We start from the raw sequence: 22,057 nt of genomic DNA, 5'->3' as shown, positions 1-22,057 counted from the left end.
ATAGTTGAGAATACTCTACATGTTCAGATGGTGCCTTTGCCCTGTTGTGTTGATTTTTCCTGTTGACAAAAATTCGTTTAAAATTAATTTGGTATTTTCTTCCCTTGCACTTTATCGTTTAATTTCTGGAACGCTTGCGATTCGCATTCACTTAACATGACTTGTTTCCATATATCTTATTTATAACAGAGAGAGACATCTTCATATACAGGATAACTGTCTGTTTTGGATATGGTAATCTTTTCACTGCTAAAAGTAAAGTTTACTTAAAATTAGAAAAACGTATATTTCAAAAATTCAAGGCCACTTTTCTTGTCTGTTAAGAAATATTTGAGACAAGAAATATTTTCTTGAATTTTGAAACAATATTTATTTTCCTATATTAAGATAACAGAAGACCTTTTTTAGCTAGTCGCCCGAACATTTTTAAAAAATGCGATCCGTAGAGTCCTAGTTACTCGGACTAATTTTTAGCAGTGAATTCATTTCATTCAAAGAAAGGCGGCTGGGATTTAATCATTTTCCTTTTGTAATGACACATTGATAGCCATATGATAACTATTTGTCTATGCAAACTAGATTTAGGACATTACTCACGGCGACTTGTTCCATGAATAACACGATTTACTCACGAGCCGCTGAACCTTTGCATTGATTTAAAACTTAGGCGAATCAAACAAGTTTTCTGCGACGTCATGTTTACATTGACGCAATATCACCTGCCGCCGGCTGTAACTTAAGCTTCACGTGAAGAATTGTCCAATCACAGACAGCGTGTCAATAATCCATTAGGCCTTACACCAATCACGTTTCCCGACTCATGAAAACAATCCAACTAGAAATAGCAGACGACACGACACGGTTCACTGAACACCAAACTTCAGAGAGGTCGCGCCCACCTATTTCTGTTCACCTGTAAAAACGTCATACACAGCAATCGACCGCGAGCATTATAAAGCTTTGTATTGAGAACAGTGTGCAGTACACCGCACATGCAACATCGAAGCTAGGGAAGAGTACAAAATAAATTGGCACCGAAGAAAACTAGTTAAGTTTTGTGGGATTGAGGCTTAATTTTTCCCAGTGACCCACCGGTGATCTTGGCCCTTCGGACTCGTCGACATGGACAACCCAGACGTACCGATCGGGCAGACGAACGACCTTGCTACTCTTGGGAACTTGGATGAGAAAATCCTCCTGGGCGAGCTGAAATACAGATACAACCACGACAAAATCTATGTGAGTTTGTGTGCTACAATAACACCATACACGGGCTCGTACTCATGTAGCCCTGGCCGAAGTAAATGAATGTTACGGTCGGATGATAATGGTGCTTACTTAGGAAAAGTAAGAAATGCATGTATTAGCTAGTTTTCTTATTTTGAGCATGATATGGCACAAAAATAACCAGAGATGACTTTTACTGTCATTAAATTAAAGCACATATACTACTTTTTATTTATTTAGTTTAATTCGAGTATTTTTTTCAACAGAATTAATACTTGTTTTTAACATGGAGGCAGGAAAAGAAGTTCTAGAATTATAGAAGTCACCTTTCCGTTAGCGGAAAGGTGCCTTCTAATTCTAGAAGTAACGGAAAGGTGCTGGAAAGGTGGCTTCTAGTTCTAATTCTAGAAGTAGGAAAAAAGGTTGCCTGTTTGCTGCTGTAGTTCCCATTCAATGGGAGAACAAATTGGATCCCTTTCCAATTACTACTAGCATGACTAGTGAGTGACTCGGAGTGAGACACAAATATTGTGGATAGAGACAAATCAATTTGTCAGTATTGAATGAAGTGTTTTTTGCAGTCAAAAAAACCCCATGAAACATGTAGAATTGTGTGTGTACTTATTGATCATTTAATTACCTCCATGATTTGACGTATGATCTTTTGATTGTTTTCCAGACATATGTTGGTGATATCCTTGTGGCAATCAATCCATTTAGGGATCTTGGCATCTGTGGTCAGAAAGTGAGTACCGGTTGAAAATTAAAGAGAAATCCAAAACACATCAATTTCACCTCACCTTTTGTTTTCACCCAAGATGAATCCAGGAAGCTTTGTGAAAAAAATTGTGTTTTTAGAGCACATTTTGGATGCACACGTCGTGCAGAACTAAGTTGGAGGCAGCCGATCATATTGATTGAAGTGTCTGGAAGACAGCGGTACGTTATACCCATGACATCGACAACCATGGCAACGCCTGAACCAATGACAGTGCAATACATCATCATAAATATTTAATTTCTCATGAATATTTAGTTTATTTCAATGGTACTGTAAATATGTCCAAAGATTGATCATTGCAACAAGTGACCGTGCGCGGCCTAGTGATGATGAAAGTGTTGTGTTTCAAACAAGAGTCAGAAGTTTCAATCTTGATGAAGTAAGTGACTGATTAATAAACAGGACTAAGGGAAAGGAGAGGGTTAGAGAAGGGAAAGTGGAGGAAATAACCATGATAAAGGATGCAAAACGCTTGAAAAAAGTGATGGCCTAGTATGGAAATCTTTCCCAAGTAGTTACTCGTGCATTTCAGATTTGCAATAAATAATAACAAAAAATTAATGGGATACTTTCCCCTAATCGTTTTTATCATGCCAAATTTTAATTTATTTATTGATTTTGTTCCCACATGTAGCATGCAGAAATGTACAAAAACAAAATCAGGGTGGACAACCCACCGCACATCTTTGCAGTGTCGGATGCGGCGTACCAGTCGATGCTCACAGGCAGCGCTGTCAGTGGCAAGAAGAATCAATGCGTCGTTATCAGGTAGGGTTACAGGTAGAGGGGCCCCAGGGTAAATTGGATTGGGAGAAGAGATACACCTGTTACTCTGAGAAACATTTGATCTGGATGAACCTCACTTGAGAAACTGCAACCGGATGTACAACTTACAATTTGATTCTAGTATTGATATTCTGTCTGAGCCGGTTATACATATAGACCTTGTGCGTTGCAGGTGTCTCTGAGGGTATTATGCATTATGGGTGTCTTGGAGGATATATTCTGTTTGTTACGAATGAATGCACAATAGATTTGCCCATGCCTAGCCTAGCCTAGCAATACAAGACCATTGCCCACTTACTCTGCCTTATCGCATGAGGTGTATTTAGGCTGAATATTTGTCTAAAAACCATTCATTGCAATATTTTTTATATATGTTGTATGTATATCTGGATAATAATACAGGATTTGTTATCAAGTAATTTCTTGAAATTTTTAATAGAGAAAAGCACTTTGGGTGTGCCTATTCTCATTTATTTCTAAGTTGGCAAAGGCTGATACACGTAAGTATTAGTCAGCAAGATACATGCATGTACATGTACATGCAACCTTTGGACTTGACTATTTACAAGATATCTAATACATGTATATGTATGGCGCGTTGTTTACCCTTGCACTTTGAAAAAAAAATGGCCCCTTGGATTGCATGCATGGTCATGGAAAAATAAGAATTTTATGACCGGATCAAGTTCAAACAGAAAAAAAGAGACTTTTCTTTACTGTGTAGTTGATCGTTTGTATATTTTGTTGATTTTCCTCATTTTATTCTGCCTATTGGCACGACCATCCATCAGACCCTCATATAGTGAAGTCGGAAAATGGATAATAATAGTAATAATAATGAACAGTGCTTATAAAGTGCATTTTACACAAAGTCCCAACGTAATACAAAACAATCTCTGTTTAATATGTCAAAGATAAAAAAAATAGTCACGGGATATTGCATGGGTGATATAACAGTTGTATTCCAAGTATAAAAAAGGGTATTTTTGCAATTATTGTTCCCAGATTAAAATCACATGTGAAACTATATACATGATATATAAAATGTTGACATTCTTTTGTTCTCAATTCAATCACACTTTTAGGTGAAAAATGGAATTGGTCACAAAAAATACAGAACTCTCATATTTTATATTTGTTTCTAACCTATTATTTCCTGTACTGCACCAAAATCTCTGTTTATTACTTCCTCTCCCTCCCCTGTATCGTTTTGTGGATTCATAATGGAATTAACGTATGTTTGTAGCCGGCCAAGGACATATTTATTCACATTCATGAATACCTTTTGGTCAATAAGTCAAAACAAGTCAAAAATTCACAAATTTCCAACGATTTTGTTCAACAACTTACTTCATCTCTTGAAAAGCACCCCTCATGTCTATGGTATGTACCTTGCTTGAATGGTGCTAAATATCTAGTGGAAATTGGTACATACCGCACGATGTGGCACAGGAATTGTGTTTTAAAGAAGCCAGTGTTTTACAGGGTGAGTCAAAAAAAAGTGGAACCCAAATCCCATAAAATACATTTCACATTTTAAAAAAATATGTAGCACCAAAATAATAATGAATGGAAAGCCAATTTCATAAGCTACTTTTAGATGAAAAAAAATACTGAAATTGCTCAATCCGTTCAAAGAATATCATCATTTAAATACAATGACCCTAAAACCTATCTCGTCCAAAAAAGGCAATTCATTGTGTGTTTGGAGCAACAAAGAAAATGACACAGAATACTTGTTTCAACAACTGTCACCAACTGTAGTACACAATATTTTTATTAACAACCCTGGTTAGGTAAACAATATGATTTATAAAATCTCCTTTTTTTAAAGGATGGGCCTTCAAAGGGATTCTGTTGAATCTTTTTAACGTTTAAACTGAGATTTTATCGCTGGTGACGTTTGAAGACAATTGCGACAACGATTCTTGAAATCGCATTTTGTTTGGACGAGACATGTTTCAGGGTCATTGTGTTTAAATGGTGATATTTTCTTAATGGATTGACCAATTTCAGTCATATTTTCTTCTAAAAGTATCATATGAAATTGGCTTTCCGATCGCTATTATTTTTGGTAATACATATTTTTGTAAATATGAAATATAATTTTTCGGGTTTGGGTTCCGCTTTTTTTGACTCGTCCTGTATCAGCTATTGAAAACACTCATGTGACTTATGGGAACAGGTAAACTGTCCCAGGTAATTATGAATGCAGTGTAATACAATTTAGTGTAAGTGCTCATCGATTTAACATACTATCCCAATTACTCAGTGGTGAGAGTGGAGCTGGCAAAACAGAGAGCACCAAATTTATCATCAAGCAAGTCATCGAGCTGTGCAAAGGGAAGTCGCAACTAGAACAACAAATTCTGCAGGTATGTGGCGGGTTTATTGATCGCGATGAATATAAGTATTCTTAACAGAAGCCTCCGACATTACATTTGTGTCTTGAATACATCAAGAATATGCAAAACAAACGTTTACTTTCATAATGTACAATAATGATTGTCAGACAATAACACGGTGTCCCGTTGACAAAGGCATTGCAAAAATGGGGAACCGCCATCATAGGGCTGGAAAGCTCAGTTGTAACGGCAAACCGGTTGTCGCAGGTTCAAAGCCGGCTCAAATCAATTTCTTTGTTCAACTTATTAAAAAATAAAAAAGCAAAGTAAGATAATATAATGATTTGAAACATTAATTGGGTAAAGGCCAAGCTCGTACCTGTACTTACACAAATGTTCTTTCAAGTTCTGCGCCAACTTCATATTGTTGAAGACATAAGGGACATTGTTGTGCGCATCAGCTTGTGGACGGAGTGCGTAGCCTACTACTTTGACATGGGAGACCCAAATTGTGACATCACGGAAGAATTCACATCGTGAATTTGCAAAAGTTTAACTCCTTTCAATGCCAGCAATTAGCAAGATTCACCAGGACTATTTCATGACTTCAAATTTCGCTTTCAGAGTTGCATTTGTGTTAAGTATGAGCTGGCCTCTAAACAAGATTCATTTACTTGGATTTACAATGGCAGAAACTCTTTGCCAGAAAATAATTTGTACGTTAACTTTCCTTTCTTTGGGCCTCAATTTACGACCATCCCTGCCACTAAAAAGTGTGGTAAAGACAATTGATTGGTATTTATGTGCAGGTGAATCCCCTCCTAGAAGCCTTTGGTAATGCACAGACCACCATGAATGACAACTCTAGCAGGTTCGGCAAATATATCCAGCTCAAGTTTAAGGACGGAAAAGGTGATTTCAAACACTTTGTAGCCTTCATCAGTAATGCCTATTTTCTAGGGAAAGCAAATTGAAACTTTGTTGCAAATTTGAATATGATTGTCAAAGGAATAGTGTTTTTGTTGTGTCATGGACTTGTCCGTCTTCCTGAACTTTTCTTCATTCTTCACAAGAAGTTCAAAACGAAAGATTTGAAATCATGAACCCAAACCTAGTTATCTACCAAGTATACCCCCATTTCAACCCTTCAGTTTGCTTGATTTTGAAGGACTGACTCCTTCAGAGTCCTGGATATTTTGGAAAAAAAATCAGGTTTTTTTCCCAGTTTTGTTAAAGTGCAAGGATCGGAATCATTGCATAGTAAATAAGTGATTAATTTTGACAGACTTTGGAACACTTAACAAAGCTGCCAATAGAGTTGAGCTGACATTTGCCAATTAGCTTCTATAACTAATCATAAATTTTTAACTCACAAAAACAATATCCATTTTGTCACCGCAGTAATGGGTGCGAAGATTTCCGAGTATCTGCTGGAGAAATCCAGAGTCGTTTTCCAGAACAAAGGAGAGGAGAACTTCCACATCTTCTACTACATGCTGGCGGGATTGACTCCTGAACAGCAGAAGAAATACAAGATGCAAGCCGCTGACAAGTACAAGTGAGTTTGCGAAGAAGGGATTGATGATGGTGTCATCTCTATGAAATAAAATTCTTTGACTCGTAAATTCTGCATTGAAACCACTGTTCGTTGGTTAACTTTGCGTAAAGAACCGATGGTGGACGCGTGTCTTCTTGATCATGCGGCTTGGAGTTGCATGGTTTTGAAATGAAATGGAAGAATTGTCATGGCAGTCTTGAAAATGTCACTGTCAACTTGGAAGAGTCATATCCAGAACACGCTTGGAAGCTGAAAAAAATTCTGCAGGGATTGAAACTTCAGGCTCACATACCTTTTTAAAACCTCTTAGTGATTAGATTTTTTTGGGACCTTTGTGGTATGAATCAATGCTGTGATTGTGTTTACATATATTAAACCGAACTGAGTCGCATGCACTTTTGTAAATAAGGAAATGGTTTTGTTTTGTTTTGTGTATAGTTACTTGACAAATGGGCCAAGCAGCGCCAAAACAAAGCAAACAAAAATGAAGGACATGCTGGCTGAATTGAGCAATGCCATGGATTTGGTTGGCTTTCTGGACGAGGTAAGAATCAATTTGCTCTCGCCCTCCCATACCAATTCCATCAGAAACCCAACATGTGTAGATGGGATTTGATGGATATTCATTTGGTTGCCTTTCTGGATGAGGGTGTGGTCAGCTTACTCTTGCATTCCCAATTCCATCAAAATCCAACATGTGCAGATGGGATTTGATGGATTTGGGATTGTTGGCTAGACCGAGCGATGCTTTAGATTTTGTGGGGTTTCTTGATAAGGTAAAAATCAATTTACCTTAACCCTCCCATGCAAATTCCATCAGAATCCAACAAGTACTGATGGGATTTGATGGATTGGGATTGCTGACTAGAATGAACAATGTCGTGGATTTTGTTGGCTTTCTGGATGTTACAGCTGATAAGCTCTTACCATATCAAATCCACCAAAAGTCCAATGCTGGATTTTGCTGGATTTGGTTCAGGAAGGTAGAGCTATAGATATGACACCATTATTTTTTATGAAACATGATGTACAAATGGACATGGACAAGAATGTATGGTTGTGTTACTGGAGAGTGTTGGATGTTGTAGGATCCAGTACAATTCCTAGCAAACGTACTTTACCCTAAAAATCCCCATCCAGTCAAACTCCCACACCAGGGTTTGTTGGAATCTGTTAGAGTGAGTACTGCACTAGTTAACTGATAATTTATGCTTAATATGGAGTTAAGCCTACCACCAAGAATGTTTTTTTTGTAGAGTTTACCATATGGTGTTGGAATTTGCAGGAGTGAGGAAGGTTCCTAGTAAACTACTCTAGGGGGTTAGGGTTAAGGAGTTCATGCAAGAAATTGTCGGTTGGTCAAATTTTACCATTTGATATTATGGAAACAAACATGCGCCCCTCTGATATGGTTTTCTGGGGAAATGCAAATGATGAAAACACAGCTATTTTTGAATTGCAACTATAGAATCTTCAATACCGCCCAATATGAAAGTCTTGTCTCCATTGAAACTTTAAACCTGTAAACAACATTCCTGACGCTAACTTCAGGAAAACCCGGAGGGCAAACCTCCCAAATGTATAGACCAGATCCTGTAGGACCCCTAGGTGCCACCTTAGGCCCCTCTGAAGCCCCCTCGATGCCTCTTCAGCGGCATGCTGCATCCTCGAATCGTAAACCTTTGCAGTTGTGGCGCCCGAGTCGTGAAATTCTAGCGTACTTCCACCGCACTCGGTCTGTATTAGTTACATGTGTTTGCCGTCATCCGATGCTCATGTCATGATTGTCATAATGAACACATGAACGTTGCATGCAAATGATTATACAGTTCAGGAATTTCTAGGTCTCAAGATTTTCGCTTCACTTGTTTGTGTATATTATTCCAATATTTCACTTTTATGTTTGTGCCGTTTTTTAGGATACTGTTTCTTAATCTTGCACGGTCGGCTTGTTGGCCCATTTGGTTGACATCAATCCTCAGTTTCCTATTACTATTCGCATGGGAACATGTAACTTAGTGAATGTTGTCTCGAGACACGCGGTGTTCATGATAAAGATCTGTTTCTTAAATAGGTTAATTCATTCTGCGATGCATTAAAGGGCCCACGGAGTATTTTACCGTACCTTTAGTTCACTTTGACAGTAAAAAGGTTGTTGTCAACACTCCGTTGTTTTAAATTTTATGTTAATGTCAGTGCCAATGGGAATGGCATAAAAATTGCTTATAGGAAAAAAGGGATGAATATCGTTACATTTATCAAAGATTTGTTCTCATAATAACAGATTGAAAGCGTAAGTTAGAATTTCTATGAACATGATGTACACATACATGTATCAGGAGATGAAAGAAATACATGTATTTCTAATATAGCATGTAACAGTGTCATCAAAGTTCTGTATGTTCACAGGGTGAGCAAACTTCACATTGATAAGTGAAACCTTTCTGTAAGATCATTCTGTCCAGATCTGCTAAAAATTACGTACAAGGGGATGAAAACGCTCATTACATTTCTTTTGAGAGGGTCTATTGATGGAGTTGGGGTATATACTCTTATATTATCTAGGAGCAAGACGAGATGTACTCTGTCTTGGCTGCTACGTTGATGATGGGACAAATCCAGTTGGATGCAAACGAAGATGATGCCGCATTCATCAAAGGATCGGATCAAGCTGTGTCCGCAGTCGCAGTAAGTAGTTAGGTTATTCTGGAAATTCAGGGTCCAAAGTTTGACATTCTTCCTGTCCGTGTTATCTTGGTATTTTGTAGTTTGCCATTCAAGTCTCATTAATTAAAAACGACTTCAAACAATTTGTTGGGTAGATAGTCTGATATTCATAATCACACTTGGAGGACAACTTGGCTAGCATTAGAATTATAAAATCAAAGACGTCAGATGTAAAGGACAGGAAAGGACACCAAGTTTGTAGGAAGACTCATTAGCATTTTTGGTAGGCCCACAACGATTATTCTGTTAATCAATGAATTGTTGGTTATTTGAATTGTTTACGTTTTTTAGTTGTTTTGGTAATTCTTATTGTAACTGGGTATAGCCCATTCAATGGAATCCACTTGTCTCTCATGGGGCCCAGTAAAGAGAAAACAATGTGAAGAAATTACACTTTTAGATGTGGGAGGAAAACCCCAGAAGAATGTTCTGAGGGAAACCCACGGAATCAAGTAGGGACTGAAAACCCAATCCACATATTGGCCCAGGGACAATCGAACCCGGGTCACAGCGGTGGAAGGCGATGAAAGTACCCCTGCACCAACCTGACCGGGGACGAGTAATCCAAACCCAGGAGGCGTTACCTCTTTGACAAATCCGATACGCGTTTTCCGTGGACTTGGACTGCAGTTCGTTCAGTAGTCAATCAAACACACTTTGTGGAAATGATGGCTTCCTTTCAGATGATACAACAGTTTAGAGCACTAAAGTATTCTGGAGCCAAAATCCTTTAAAAAAAACATAAAGAAAGAAACTCTTACAAAACTCTTCCGAAGGAAGTGGGATTAACAGAAAAATGGTCATACTTAGTCCAATCATTCCAGATAATCAAGGCCAAAGAGTTTGGTCGAAGAGTATCAAGTTGTGGAGAAAGTATGGGCAGGACGCCCATATCATTTAACTTGCTCCTGGATTGATTGATTGAATCGTTTTTGCAAATGGTTTATATTTTCATCTGCAATATATATATATGTGTACTGTTTGTTCTTAAAGGAACTGATTGGGATAAATGACGAGGAGCTGAAGCAAGTGTTGACCTTTAACCTCAGCTCGGCAAGAGGGGATGTGTTTCAGAGGAACTACACCAAACATCAGGCTCTAGGTGAGTTGGAATTTGTTTACAATTTCTAAATTCCAAATGTAAAAATACATATATAATTAATTAACACCAGGAGATTTGTCAGTTTTTGTCTTTTTCAACTGTTGAGCTCCTCTGATTTGCTTGCTGATTAAGTTGATACCTCGTGCTCTTCAAAAAGTGGATTTCTTTTTTCTCCTTACAAATTTCCAATTGGTGCATTTTTGTTTCAACGAAAGAAAAAAAACTACTCTATTTCTCTTTTGGGAGTCTGCAACCCTCTTGAAAAGGAACTTTATTTTGCACTCAAATGAACCCGCCTCAAGTGCAAAAGCCGAATTATTGTCTGGCAGCCAGTTATTCAATTTTTGTGAAGAAAGAATTCAATAACTAAATGTTGGTGGATTTTTTTGCTCGATATCTCATTCAAAATGAATAAAGTTTATATTTCTATAGCAATTGGTAAAAAAACAAAACTATTTTTCAAGGTGAAACTTGAAAATAGCACAGGAAATCACCTTTAAAGAAGAATCCTTTGACCTGTTACCTACCATTTAGTAATAAATTACTTCAGGTGATATGTGTCTCTTGGCAAAATGCACATCATCGCTAGTTCTATCACAATTGGTATATAATTCAACCCACTGTTATTAGATATGCAATTTACATGTTCTGCTTTCAAGCACATTTAAACATGTGAAATGGAAGATGCATAGCTGTTAAAGAATTCATGGGAACATATTGGATCGTTTGCCTTGGGCAATGTGCTGTCAAGCGGTCAATCCACTCTCAATTATTGAAAGAGTTTACTCAAGTATGCCTTGATTGTACCTCACGATCATAACACCATCTCTCAGCCTGTCCACATTTCTATCTTGACGGTGGGAAATAATCGACTGTCCTGCCCCGGGCTAAAGAACGAAGGCGATACAGCGGAAAAAGAGAAAAAAAATCATCTCCGACGAAATACAATCCATTTTATTGACGTCTTTCTGCCTGGATTATTTGATGACAAGAACTTTGGCTGGTGGATTGCGGCTTACGGCATTCACTTTGGCCATCACGGCATGGGCTAATGAAATACTTCCGATCTAGCAGATAGTGCCTAGGGGCATGTTATTTTGTTTTTCTGCTCCAGTTAAAACCTTATTAACTTAGCCCCGGGGAACATTAAGCGGGGTTATCATCAAAGCATGCTGTTGTTTTGTGCAGATTCTTTTGAAGTTTTAACAACGATTGACAAGCATTCATACCTCTTTGATTTTGTTCAATTTTGCATTTTGATTATTTTTTTTGTAACGGTAATTCGTGTTTGGTTATGACAAATCTTCAAGATGTGTTTGACACCGGTTGTTTCTGATTGGTGAAAATTGAGAAATTTGAGAGGAAATGAAATTACAGATATTGCTTGCTTTTGATGCACAGTAGAAAAAAAATATGCCATGCGTGAACCGTCATTGATATTTCCATGTTTTGGAGTTTGGAATACTCAGGAATGACTTTTGCACAAAAAAATGCCTCTGCAATTTCTGATTCAAATAGAAGATGAAGCAACTAGCTGCATGCTTCACAACAAATTTACCAAGTCCTTCGTTGAACTTGATTAGGAATTATCATACAGCTTATCAATTTCATAGAGTTTATTTAGTTTACTTCATCAGGCGCATGCAGTGAAGCATGCTGCATTTATGCAGATGAAAAATCCACTTCATCCTCAATCACCAGAGTGCAGAGCTATACATCGAGAAGGAAAACATGTTCAATCTAAAAGGGTGTAATCAGGCATGCACAGTGCATTCTAGCCATGCATGGGAATTGTGAATAGAGTAATGAAATTAAACATGATTGACTTTTATTCATTGATTTTTCCTTCTAGATGCACGTGATGCCATGACCAAGACACTGTATGGACGTCTCTTCAGTTGGATCGTCAATAAAGTCAATCAGCTCTTAGCTCCGGAATTATCACTGCACGTATCGGATACGACTGAAATTGGTGAGAAATACAAAATTATTGGAAGTGCATCCCCCACCCTCCTCCACAAGAAATAAGGAAGTCAAAACCACAATAGGGAACTTTAAAAACTAGCAAGCGAATCATGAGTAGTCACTTGAAAAAAAGTACAAAATTTGCCAAATTTAGCAGGATAGTAAAAAGATTATTTTGTTTTGCATGGGGCTAATACACTTTTATTTAAAAGTTCGAATTTAAAGAATGTGTTGTAAGTTTCTGCAAAATTGTTGAGTTTTGAGGATTTAGGGAGGATTTTAGCGAAATTCTGTGGGGAGTAATAAAAGTTGAACCGTTATTTAAATTCCAATTGAGACATTCCGTGCGAGCATTTGTGTTGTACTTTGGCTCATCTGTACTTAAGAATTCTTTTATTTTTCCAACGGATGAGGTATTTTTTGGGGGGGGGGGGGGTTTGGTTATCCCTCACTCAAAATTGACAACTCTTTTGAAACATTTCCTTATAGGTATTCTGGATATATTTGGCTTTGAGCAGTTTCAGACCAACAGCTTTGAGCAGATGTGCATTAATCTAGCCAATGAACAACTGCAGTACTTCTTCAATCAGGTCTGTGGACTTAAACCTCAGTTTGCAGGTTGCCTCTGTATTTGTTGTCCCAGTTACATTATACATAAGGGTATGAATTTTGTTCCACTAGCTTGGTGGACAGTTCTTATCTGCAGCTTTGTAAAATCTTCTTTCAGTGAGCTGATATATAGACTTAAAATGGTGCTTTGGATGTGACAAGATTTGCAGGTTACTTTAATTCCAACTAATAAAGGAAGTTTATTTCCCGCATTAAAGTATTTTTTTGGGGTTTCAAATGATCCAAATTGTGAAGTTAACTTACTTTATGCAACTAGAGCTAGATGTAGGGCTTCTGAGAAATATCTATTTTTGGGCAAGGTTTAGGGCTAAGCTGCATCCGAATCTCGCAACTAGAGATATTGTCTAGGTCTTTAATGATTTCACCTACATACGAACATGTAGACATACCCATAGTTCTGGAAACCCTTTTCAGACATGACTTTATCGGATGTTATATATTTCCCCCACAGCACATCTTCCTGCTGGAACAGGAAGAATACAAGAATGAAGGAATTGACTGGACCTATGTTCCCTTTGTCAACAATCAATCGCTTCTGGTAGGGTATCTCTTCCTTATCTTGCAATGCTTTTTTAAAAGGTCTTTGACTTCTACAATTCTTTGTCGGTTGAGGACAGAATCTTATTTACATATTTTCGCCATACAAATTGACTTTGTTGTTTCCATTGATTTAAGTTTCCGTTGGTACATTGGATTCAAACTGGCAGTCATCTCTGGCAAAGAGAAGTTTAAGTGGTTAAGATATCTTGTTTTGAAAAACTGTATTTTATAAAACAGCATTGCTGAAGTTTGAAGCCTATTATTAAAATGCAGATCTCGCAATGCAAAATTCCATAATATAAGATCTAGTTTGTGCTATCTTTGCTATATGAGAAATGAACTGGCCTGTCGACCCTGGCAAGCTTGATGGTCAAGCCATTCAGACATCTGCACTAAGCAGGAGATTGTGGGTTTCAATCTCAACTTAATAAGTTACATTTATTTCCAACCATGCTGCAGTTGTTGTATTGGTGAAGTATATAGTCCAGTATTTAAAGTTTGCTTCTTCCCTGACAAAAACCTCTATCAGTAGTCAGCCTTTCTTCACCCTCAATTAGAATATTAAATGCGTGATGACCACGGTTCTGTCGTTATCTACACCAGGATCTGTTCCTTGCCAAGCCCATTGGTGTCTTGGGTCTCCTGGATGAGGAATGTCTCTTCCCCAAGGCCACCGATCACACCTTTGTCGAGAAGCTCAACCAGAACTTTGCCCGCAATCACCACTTCATCAAGGCCAAGAATGCCACCAGTAACAACTTCAGCATTGACCACTATGCAGGCAGGGTAAGTCATATTACGAACAGGAGATTATGCTGAGTGACCACTCATTTAAAGCTCAATGTGTTTAGCACTTTGTATGCCCACATTGATTTGTATGCATATTGAGCAAAGTATGCACAACTGATTTTCATCTTCGTGTGCACAAACCTGTAATATCTTCATGTGGGTACCGCATACACAACTGTCAAGAGGTAGTCTATTTTTCTTCTCATCATTGAGGAATTAAATGTGTGCAAGGTCCGTGCAGTTGTCCAAGTTCACCATTATACTCTGACATTTTCAATGTTTCCACGCTCGTGTGCACATTACATGATCCTTAAATTTGAGGTGTAGTATCAGTATATTGTGAATTTGTTAGGGCATCATTATTGCCTGAAGTTCAATTGGGCCTCATATCATTTCCTGCCCAGTGGGTCTTCAGTGATTAAAACAATGCCGATGGTGTTTTTTTCAGAGAATAGAACATTTCTTAGTTCAAAACATTGGCTCCATCATTTTTTGTCTCGTCTTTTGCCAGGTGGAGTACACTGCCAATCTCTTCTTGGAGAAGAACCGCGACACACTACCATCTAAGGTCATGCAGATGCTACGAACTAGCACCAACGATCTGGTCAGCCAGATATTCAGAGGTTGGGAAAAACTTCTTTTAATGTATTCGGTCTTTTATAAAGCCGTCAAAAAAGGTTGCTATCCATCCCTTTTGTGTTTTCTGTGTCCACTCTGCTGAGTCCAATTTTCTCTCTCAAATGACGTCACTTCATACAGATTGCCACGTGCATCTGCATTTAAGGCATTTAAGTGACGCGTATGCTGCATCGTATTGCGAAGAAATTTCCAGCAACACACGTGCCTTTTTAGAACTTTTTGCACACTGCGCGCACACACACCTGATAGCGTTGAACACACAGTTGTAATTTTCCTATGAAGATGACGTCCTATGAGAGAGGTCTGTAGATCAAATATTCAGCAAAATGTGAAGCCATCTACAACCAACAGAATGAAACAACCATAACAAAAAGGACACTTGTTTCTATAACAAAATAGCAGAATGTGTCAACTATCAGATATCGTCAAATTTTGTTGGTTTCACTTGGTTGGGGTTAACAAGTGAACAATGATTTGGCATTTAACATTTTGTCACCTGAAGAAAATGTTGATTTAAATAGTACACAGAAGAGTCGCAGAAAGTAATTTCCATGAAATCAGGTGCATGACACCAAAGATGTCAAACTTCACAAGCTGAGCCCCGCTATTGTGAAATACATAACGCATTCATGAATGCTGCCGAGATTGCCATATGGTCATGACGCCTCTGTTTTTTTCCCGTTATGTCGTCTGTTCAGGAACTGTCACCAGAACAGGAACTCTAGCCTTGCAGAGCCGGCGCAGGAGAACTCGCAAGTCAGCCAGACCAAAGGTGAGGCTTAATTGCATCCTGAAGACATCACTCCCATGCATTTCTTACAAATTATTTCACGCTTGTTCTCAAAAGTGGATGTTTTGGCCATGTGGTGCTGACTTTCAAATTATTCAAGTTCTTCTATTATGCACTGTGAGTATAATTTATTTTCAAAAATGGGTGGATTATAAGACATGTTTAGTTAAAGTGCGTAAAAAAACTTCATTTCATTATTTTTGTGTTGCATGGAAATACGTAAAACAATAATTAGAATACAATTTTTATATTGTTAGCTTGGAACCCGGGCAACTGTCAAGAAGATGACTGTTGGTGCACAGTTCAAGGTTAGTTGATGTTGACTTGATATCCAAGCTCAGAGACTGTAATATTGTTGCAAGAAGATATTTTTCGGTGAAAACAAAATGATTTAATGATAATTTTGGGAAAATGTTACTTTCACAAAGCTGCTTGAGAGTTAGCCAAAATGTTGGTGCTGTAGTAGAGCATTTGTCTTATCGTTATTTCATGACAATCAAGGGGTTAATTGAATTATAATCACTAGTAGTAGTGAATAATTTTGCCTCTTTAAAGGGCAAGATATCAATGAACTTTTGCATTCAGTTTGGCCAGATATTCTCTAATCCTCTTTCCACTTTACCACGTTTAGAATTCCCTGTCTGTTCTGATGGAATTACTGAACCTGTCAAACCCACACTTCGTCCGCTGCATCAAGCCCAACACCAGCAAGGCTGCCAAGCTGTTTGAAGACAAGTTTGTCACAGCCCAGGTGAGAATGCGTTCATATGTGTTACTTAACACGCCTCCCTTAATATCTCAAAAGAATTCCTGATATTCCGGGAACACAGTGACCAACACAATAGAGGAAGGGTCCTCTGTGTGGCATATCATGCTTCAAATGTTCATACATGCGTGTGTCTCTTACTCTGTGTACAAGTAACCACCTCAACAGTAAAAGTGTGAATCATAATTTATATTTAAGGACCATTTGGGTGCCATCTTGCCTAGTGCGGTCTGGTAGCATAGATTTATATCCTAGTGAACACCACAATTGAGTCAGCAAACATGGCAAACTATCCTTCACAGCAGCTTTCGTTGTTTAAAGGAACAAATTAACAAACCAGGGTATACTATTTCACTTAGAAGCCTGCTGGATCAAATAATTTCCAACAGCAACTGAACTTGCAAAGACTTTTTAGCCCAAAAGACTCTTACAGCTTAACCAAAAGTTTTGTTGTCAGCCATTGGTTTGTGTTCTAACTGCAATTACAGACTTTGTGCCTTTACTGCAATTTACTAAAATTCTTTTGTAACTGACTTGGTCAAATACTCTGACCACTTTTTACAGTATTGATGTGAGACTGTTTCATCCATGACTTCAAAGTTTCTGAAGCGGAACCCAGGTTAGATAAAACTGAAACAAAAAATATGCTGGGGTCTTGATCAGAGTTTAATGTAATTGTGTTTGATTTTTCAGTTGCGATACACTGGTATGCTTGAGACCACCAGGATCAGGCGTTTGGGATATGCGCTGAGGCCGCAGTTTGCTGACTTTGTCAGGAGGTAATAGTTTTCCTTTTCCAACAAATTTCAGTGGCAATATGCTATCCCTCTAGACTAACTAAGGAACCCATAAATGTTAGTTTTATCTGTCCTTGAAACCGTCCAATCAAACTTAAAAGATTCCAAAGTATGGCATTTTATATTATAGAGGACAGCCATTTTTCCACAGTAAAGTTATATGCGAGATTTGACCTCCGTGAGGTCATGTTGTGCATTTCACTATAGGACTGATGACATCATACGCAAAGCATTTGATTTTGTCACAGAACTAAAACAGACCCATCTATTAAATCAAAAAGTTCAGCACCTGAAGTCAATACTGAGATGAAGCCAGGTTTCAGAAATTGCCTAGGTGACATACATGTACCTGTAACTGCTGTTGTGTGTTGAAATTCTCTCCAGATACAAAGTGTTGGCCAGGAGTGCCAAGTTGTCAGAGGACAAGCACGGATGTGTCAAGATCCTGAAGACTGTCGGTCTGACAGACTGGCATGTTGGGTAAGCTTAGCTCACCTTGTAAACCCTACCACCCACACCCATTTCAGACTGGTGATCCATTGTTGTAACGAACTAAAGTATGACAATTCTGAAGGCATATAGGATCATTTGCATTTATCCCAAACTGAATTGAAGATCATACTAGAATAACAAGCATTTATAGAGCGCTCTTACGCATAAGGTATCACAGCGCTTAACAGCAAAGTAAGTTACAGAAACTAAGACTCAAAATTAGTGAAAACGTGAAAGCAGTTAACGATTGAACAGAAAAGTCTTGAGACAGTTCTTGAACCCTTGAAGTGTTTGTGCTGAGCGGATTTTCCTCGGATGACTGGTTCTAAACACCCCTGATTTATTCCCTCTGGCTTGCCGTCATTTAGAAGAAATCAAGAAAATGTAGGTGATTTCCAATGATCGGTCTAGTTACTGATATTTGGAAAGAAAGGAGTGCTAGGCCTACTTGACAAAATGGTGTTTACGTGACCAAAAATGTGACCATGGTTTTTCACTGTTTTCTCCAAAAATACGATATCCACTGAGCTGAAACTTCAAGAGGTCAGGTTTTGTAACTTTATCTTTGGATATTGAGTGGTGGAATGAACAAAATGCATAAGAAGTTAATTATCGTAAATGCCTTTAAGAAATAATTCTGATGTGTTAGACAGTTGAGAGTGACTACAAACAAAAAGTGAACTGGACACAAGGCAACAGGTTTTCTAAAAGTAAAAATGCTAAATTACGAATTTTGTAATCATAGTCCACTTGGTTGGTATTTTTTTTTGTTCACAGGAAAACCAAGTTATTTCTCAAGTACTATCATCAGGATCAGCTGGAGGAACACATGCAGAAACTGGGACGATCAGCCATGCACATTCAAAAGAGTACGTCACCTTATCAAACTTGCTACTGGGAAATATTTGCAACCATGACAGATTTAAGAACAAAATGAATAAACTTACATCATGAATATTTGTCTTTGGAGGCCTATCGGGGATGTTCTCCACATTTTTTTTCTTTGTAAAGTCTCAGATTTGGTTCATCTAAACAATAAAGTTTGAAAATATACAATATCCAAACAGATGTAATTTTTGTTGGATGTGGTTGATCTGGGTGCATTGGATGAAGACCTTAGGCCTAGCCTTTGAATTTTGTTAAATTCAGCATAATTTGATAAATACTTTGACTAGTTAGGTCCGAGTAAAACAAAGTTGCAAATGGGTTGAGGCCACTTTTGTAATCAATATAAAAGCCAACGCTAATTAGCAGGCAAAATTTCAAACTCGGACCAGGTTTTAACCTCGGCAAGTTTTGTGGCCTCTGTTTCTTTTGCATTTGTACTTCTCACGTCCACGTGTGTGAAATTTAAACTGACCTTTACAGTTAAATGTTAAAGCTATAGTCCATCATTTGCAGCCATCCGAAAAGTAACTGGCGTAATTATTGCTGAAAAACATTCTTGGTTGAAAGATAGTAAGGGGACTAAACTCCCTGTGAAATTATTCTTTCTGGCCAGCTGTCATTTTGAAGAAATCAACGAAAGAAGGCCTTTCCAACGGTGCTTCTTAAGACGCACTGTAGGAAATTTAAATTAGGAGTTTGTTTTTTTTTTCGGCGAAGTGCGCGCAAACATTTGCACGACGCACACGTGTGCGCAGTTGCTATAATTCGTCGGATCAGTGCGCGACATCGCGTATAGCTGCAATTCAAAACAATTCAAAACGTAATTCAGCAAATTTTGATTTGAAATTGAGATCCTTGAATGCTGTTTTTCTCGGGATATACAGTTGAACCTGAGCTGAAACTTCATCAGGTTAGTTGTTCAGTATCCTTCATTAGATTTGAACACTTTTGTTGCTTCAAACGAACAAAATGTGACCGGCTCCACAAAAAAGGGTATTATGTCGCAAAAAAGTGAAATTAAGTTATATACATGGTTGGAAAGCCCACAATGTAAGCTTTCATTTTGCATATAATACAGCTCCATAGCCCCTCCCGTTCTGGAGATATGACGTATTTGCATATTAATTACTTCCTTGGAGTTCAAATTACACAACTGAGAAAACAGGCTTTGAAATAGCTGGCTTTGTTGTAGAACAACAGAACGATGCACACAAAATGGTTGTTTTTCCACTTTGTTCATCAAAATCAACATTTCTGCTAGTGAAACCTGAAACTTTAGGTACTAAAGATGTCATTCATGACAAAAAATGACAATCACATTTTGACAAAATTTTCAGCCTCTCAATGTTGAGCAGGCCATTACACAATAATGCTCAGCGCGACTTAATACCCTTTTTTGTGGAGCCGGTCACAAATGCACAAATTGCAAATGATGGACTATATCTTTAAACCAACAAGAACATTTGAAATGACCCTGAACTGAGTGTTTGAGAGTGTTTATTGAAGTTCATAAGGCACAGATACTCTTGAACCTCTTGTGTCCTTTTTCCATCCCACTTGCAACACCACTTAGAAGAAACTGAAATTTGACCCTAATCAGACTTGATAATATCCAAGCATTCATTTGCTATTTTGTTTTTGGTACAGTTGTGCGTGGTTTCCTGGCTCGCTGTCGGTACAAGGCAAGAGTCAAGAAGGCCCAGCAGCAGAAAGACGAGATGAACGCCTTCCTGCTGCAACTGGCCAAAATGAGTCTGGATCAGCAGCATAAACTCTCCAAGGTCATGCAGGGAGACAAGAAGATTCCAAAGTGTAAGACATACATCCCATTCCTTCCACACACTCTTCATCCAGGGAAGTAACTAGGGGTGGGACATCCTCCCATTCTTCCTACTGGCTAATGAACTGAGCGAGGTGGTAACAATTCAAATTGATGATTTGAAATGAAATTTACAGTCTGCAAACTGAAAAGAATGCAGCGCTCACAAAAATACACGATGATTCCAAAAACACATTGAAATAAGCCATTTGCGAGTTAAATTTGAATAAAATCTGGAACGCTGACTTAATACAATGCTTTGCACGTTTTAACCTAGCATTCTCTCGACCAAAGAGACTGTTACTATATCACGTGATTCGGGGCAAGCCTTATGCTAGCAACCCCCAGCTCCGGCATGGTCTGGTGTCTTTGTGCCATTCTCACCCATTGTGAACGATGTATTGGTGCTGAGCGTCTCTTACGTAACTATGCAAGAGCTTGCCCCGAATCATGTGATTAGCAACAGTGTCTTTGGTCTGGAGAATTCAAAGTTAAAATGTGCCAAGCATTCTGAGCAAGTCATTGTACCAGACGTTTTTCAAATGTAAATTCCAAAGGGTATAGGTTACTCGCAAATGGCTTATTGTGAGTTCTTGATACATGGAGGTCAAGAAAAACGCTCATAAATTACACAAAATGAACAATTTTCAATTGATATTGTAAATCTTCACAGCGAAGTGGTGATATTGACACTGAAAGTAGCAAGGTGGGCCACCTCATGTTTGAATGGGCAGGGGAAACACTGCTCTCACCTATGTTTGAATCTCTGGTGGATGGCAAATGTCAGTATTGCCAACTTTAATTTTGCCATGGGCAAGTTGTGTCATCTCCCTCCCCCATCTTCCGAAGGGTCTTGCAGTGAAACAGATGTAGGTTAGTTCCATATAGGATGAATGCTGACTTCTTATGTACTATTTGACGGAATGCTCCCTGAGAATGCCTTGGCTGTCAGAGTTTACCTTTTAAGCTACGGCATTGTTTTGGGAATGATTTGCTGCATTCTGGTTCTTTGCAGCCTTCTTTGAATCCATTCGTAGAGGCGACAAAGTCATCAAGATTGAGGCCCCGGCCGTTCAGATTCGGCAGGATGCCAATCAAAAGGGAGACAAGGTAAGAATTGGAAACCGACCACTGTTAAAAAGGAATCATCATGACCTAATTCAATATTTACACTCTTTATTCCCCTGTGCAAAAAAAGTATCATGTATCAAGGTCCGTAAAGTTCACGAAATACTAAAATACTTATGGCACTGAAGAAATCTGTCCTCTACCGACTCAGCTATAAAGGCCTATGCTGGCCGTCTCCCAATTTGTCAGCGACTTTGTACTGTTGCTCATCAGCATTGTTCTGCTCAACTTTTAAAGTGTGAAAATGTGCCACTTGCTGCTCTTGGCGCTCATCATGTTGGAGTAAAA

At 38.3% G+C, this 22,057-nt stretch overlaps 1 protein-coding gene across 4 annotated transcripts in view; it reads left to right on the top strand.

Annotated features, from left to right (window-relative positions):
- The first annotated feature begins 907 nt into the window (after positions 1 to 907).
- The window catches only part of LOC119744513 (myosin-IIIb-like), a 31,970-nt gene continuing 10,820 nt past the window's right edge, over positions 908 to 22,057 (top strand). For 2 of the 4 annotated variants that reach the window (XM_038220464.1, XM_038220463.1), the window contains exons 1-22: positions 908 to 1,239; positions 1,907 to 1,972; positions 2,643 to 2,776; positions 5,067 to 5,169; positions 5,949 to 6,051; positions 6,541 to 6,697; positions 7,136 to 7,241; positions 9,263 to 9,385; positions 10,418 to 10,526; positions 12,379 to 12,498; positions 12,981 to 13,081; positions 13,573 to 13,659; positions 14,265 to 14,447; positions 14,962 to 15,073; positions 15,788 to 15,861; positions 16,137 to 16,187; positions 16,511 to 16,630; positions 17,339 to 17,424; positions 17,827 to 17,922; positions 18,712 to 18,803; positions 20,470 to 20,634; positions 21,657 to 21,751. In XM_038220464.1, the coding sequence (XP_038076392.1) occupies positions 1,123 to 1,239; positions 1,907 to 1,972; positions 2,643 to 2,776; positions 5,067 to 5,169; positions 5,949 to 6,051; positions 6,541 to 6,697; positions 7,136 to 7,241; positions 9,263 to 9,385; positions 10,418 to 10,526; positions 12,379 to 12,498; positions 12,981 to 13,081; positions 13,573 to 13,659; positions 14,265 to 14,447; positions 14,962 to 15,073; positions 15,788 to 15,861; positions 16,137 to 16,187; positions 16,511 to 16,630; positions 17,339 to 17,424; positions 17,827 to 17,922; positions 18,712 to 18,803; positions 20,470 to 20,634; positions 21,657 to 21,751 (2,400 nt within the window). In that variant the 5' untranslated portion in view covers positions 908 to 1,122. The remainder of the gene's footprint in view (positions 1,240 to 1,906; positions 1,973 to 2,642; positions 2,777 to 5,066; positions 5,170 to 5,948; positions 6,052 to 6,540; positions 6,698 to 7,135; positions 7,242 to 9,262; positions 9,386 to 10,417; positions 10,527 to 12,378; positions 12,499 to 12,980; positions 13,082 to 13,572; positions 13,660 to 14,264; positions 14,448 to 14,961; positions 15,074 to 15,787; positions 15,862 to 16,136; positions 16,188 to 16,510; positions 16,631 to 17,338; positions 17,425 to 17,826; positions 17,923 to 18,711; positions 18,804 to 20,469; positions 20,635 to 21,656; positions 21,752 to 22,057) is intronic. The other 2 variants (XM_038220461.1, XM_038220462.1) reach the window with 1 other exon arrangement.

The sequence above is a fragment of the Patiria miniata genome, unplaced genomic scaffold, assembly GCF_015706575.1.
Source record: "Patiria miniata isolate m_02_andy unplaced genomic scaffold, ASM1570657v1 HiC_scaffold_7, whole genome shotgun sequence".
In the NCBI taxonomy this organism is placed as follows: Eukaryota; Metazoa; Echinodermata; class Asteroidea; order Valvatida; family Asterinidae; genus Patiria; species Patiria miniata.
The sequence above is the reverse complement of the archived record's forward strand: the minus strand, read 5'-3'. Positions and strand labels throughout refer to the sequence as shown.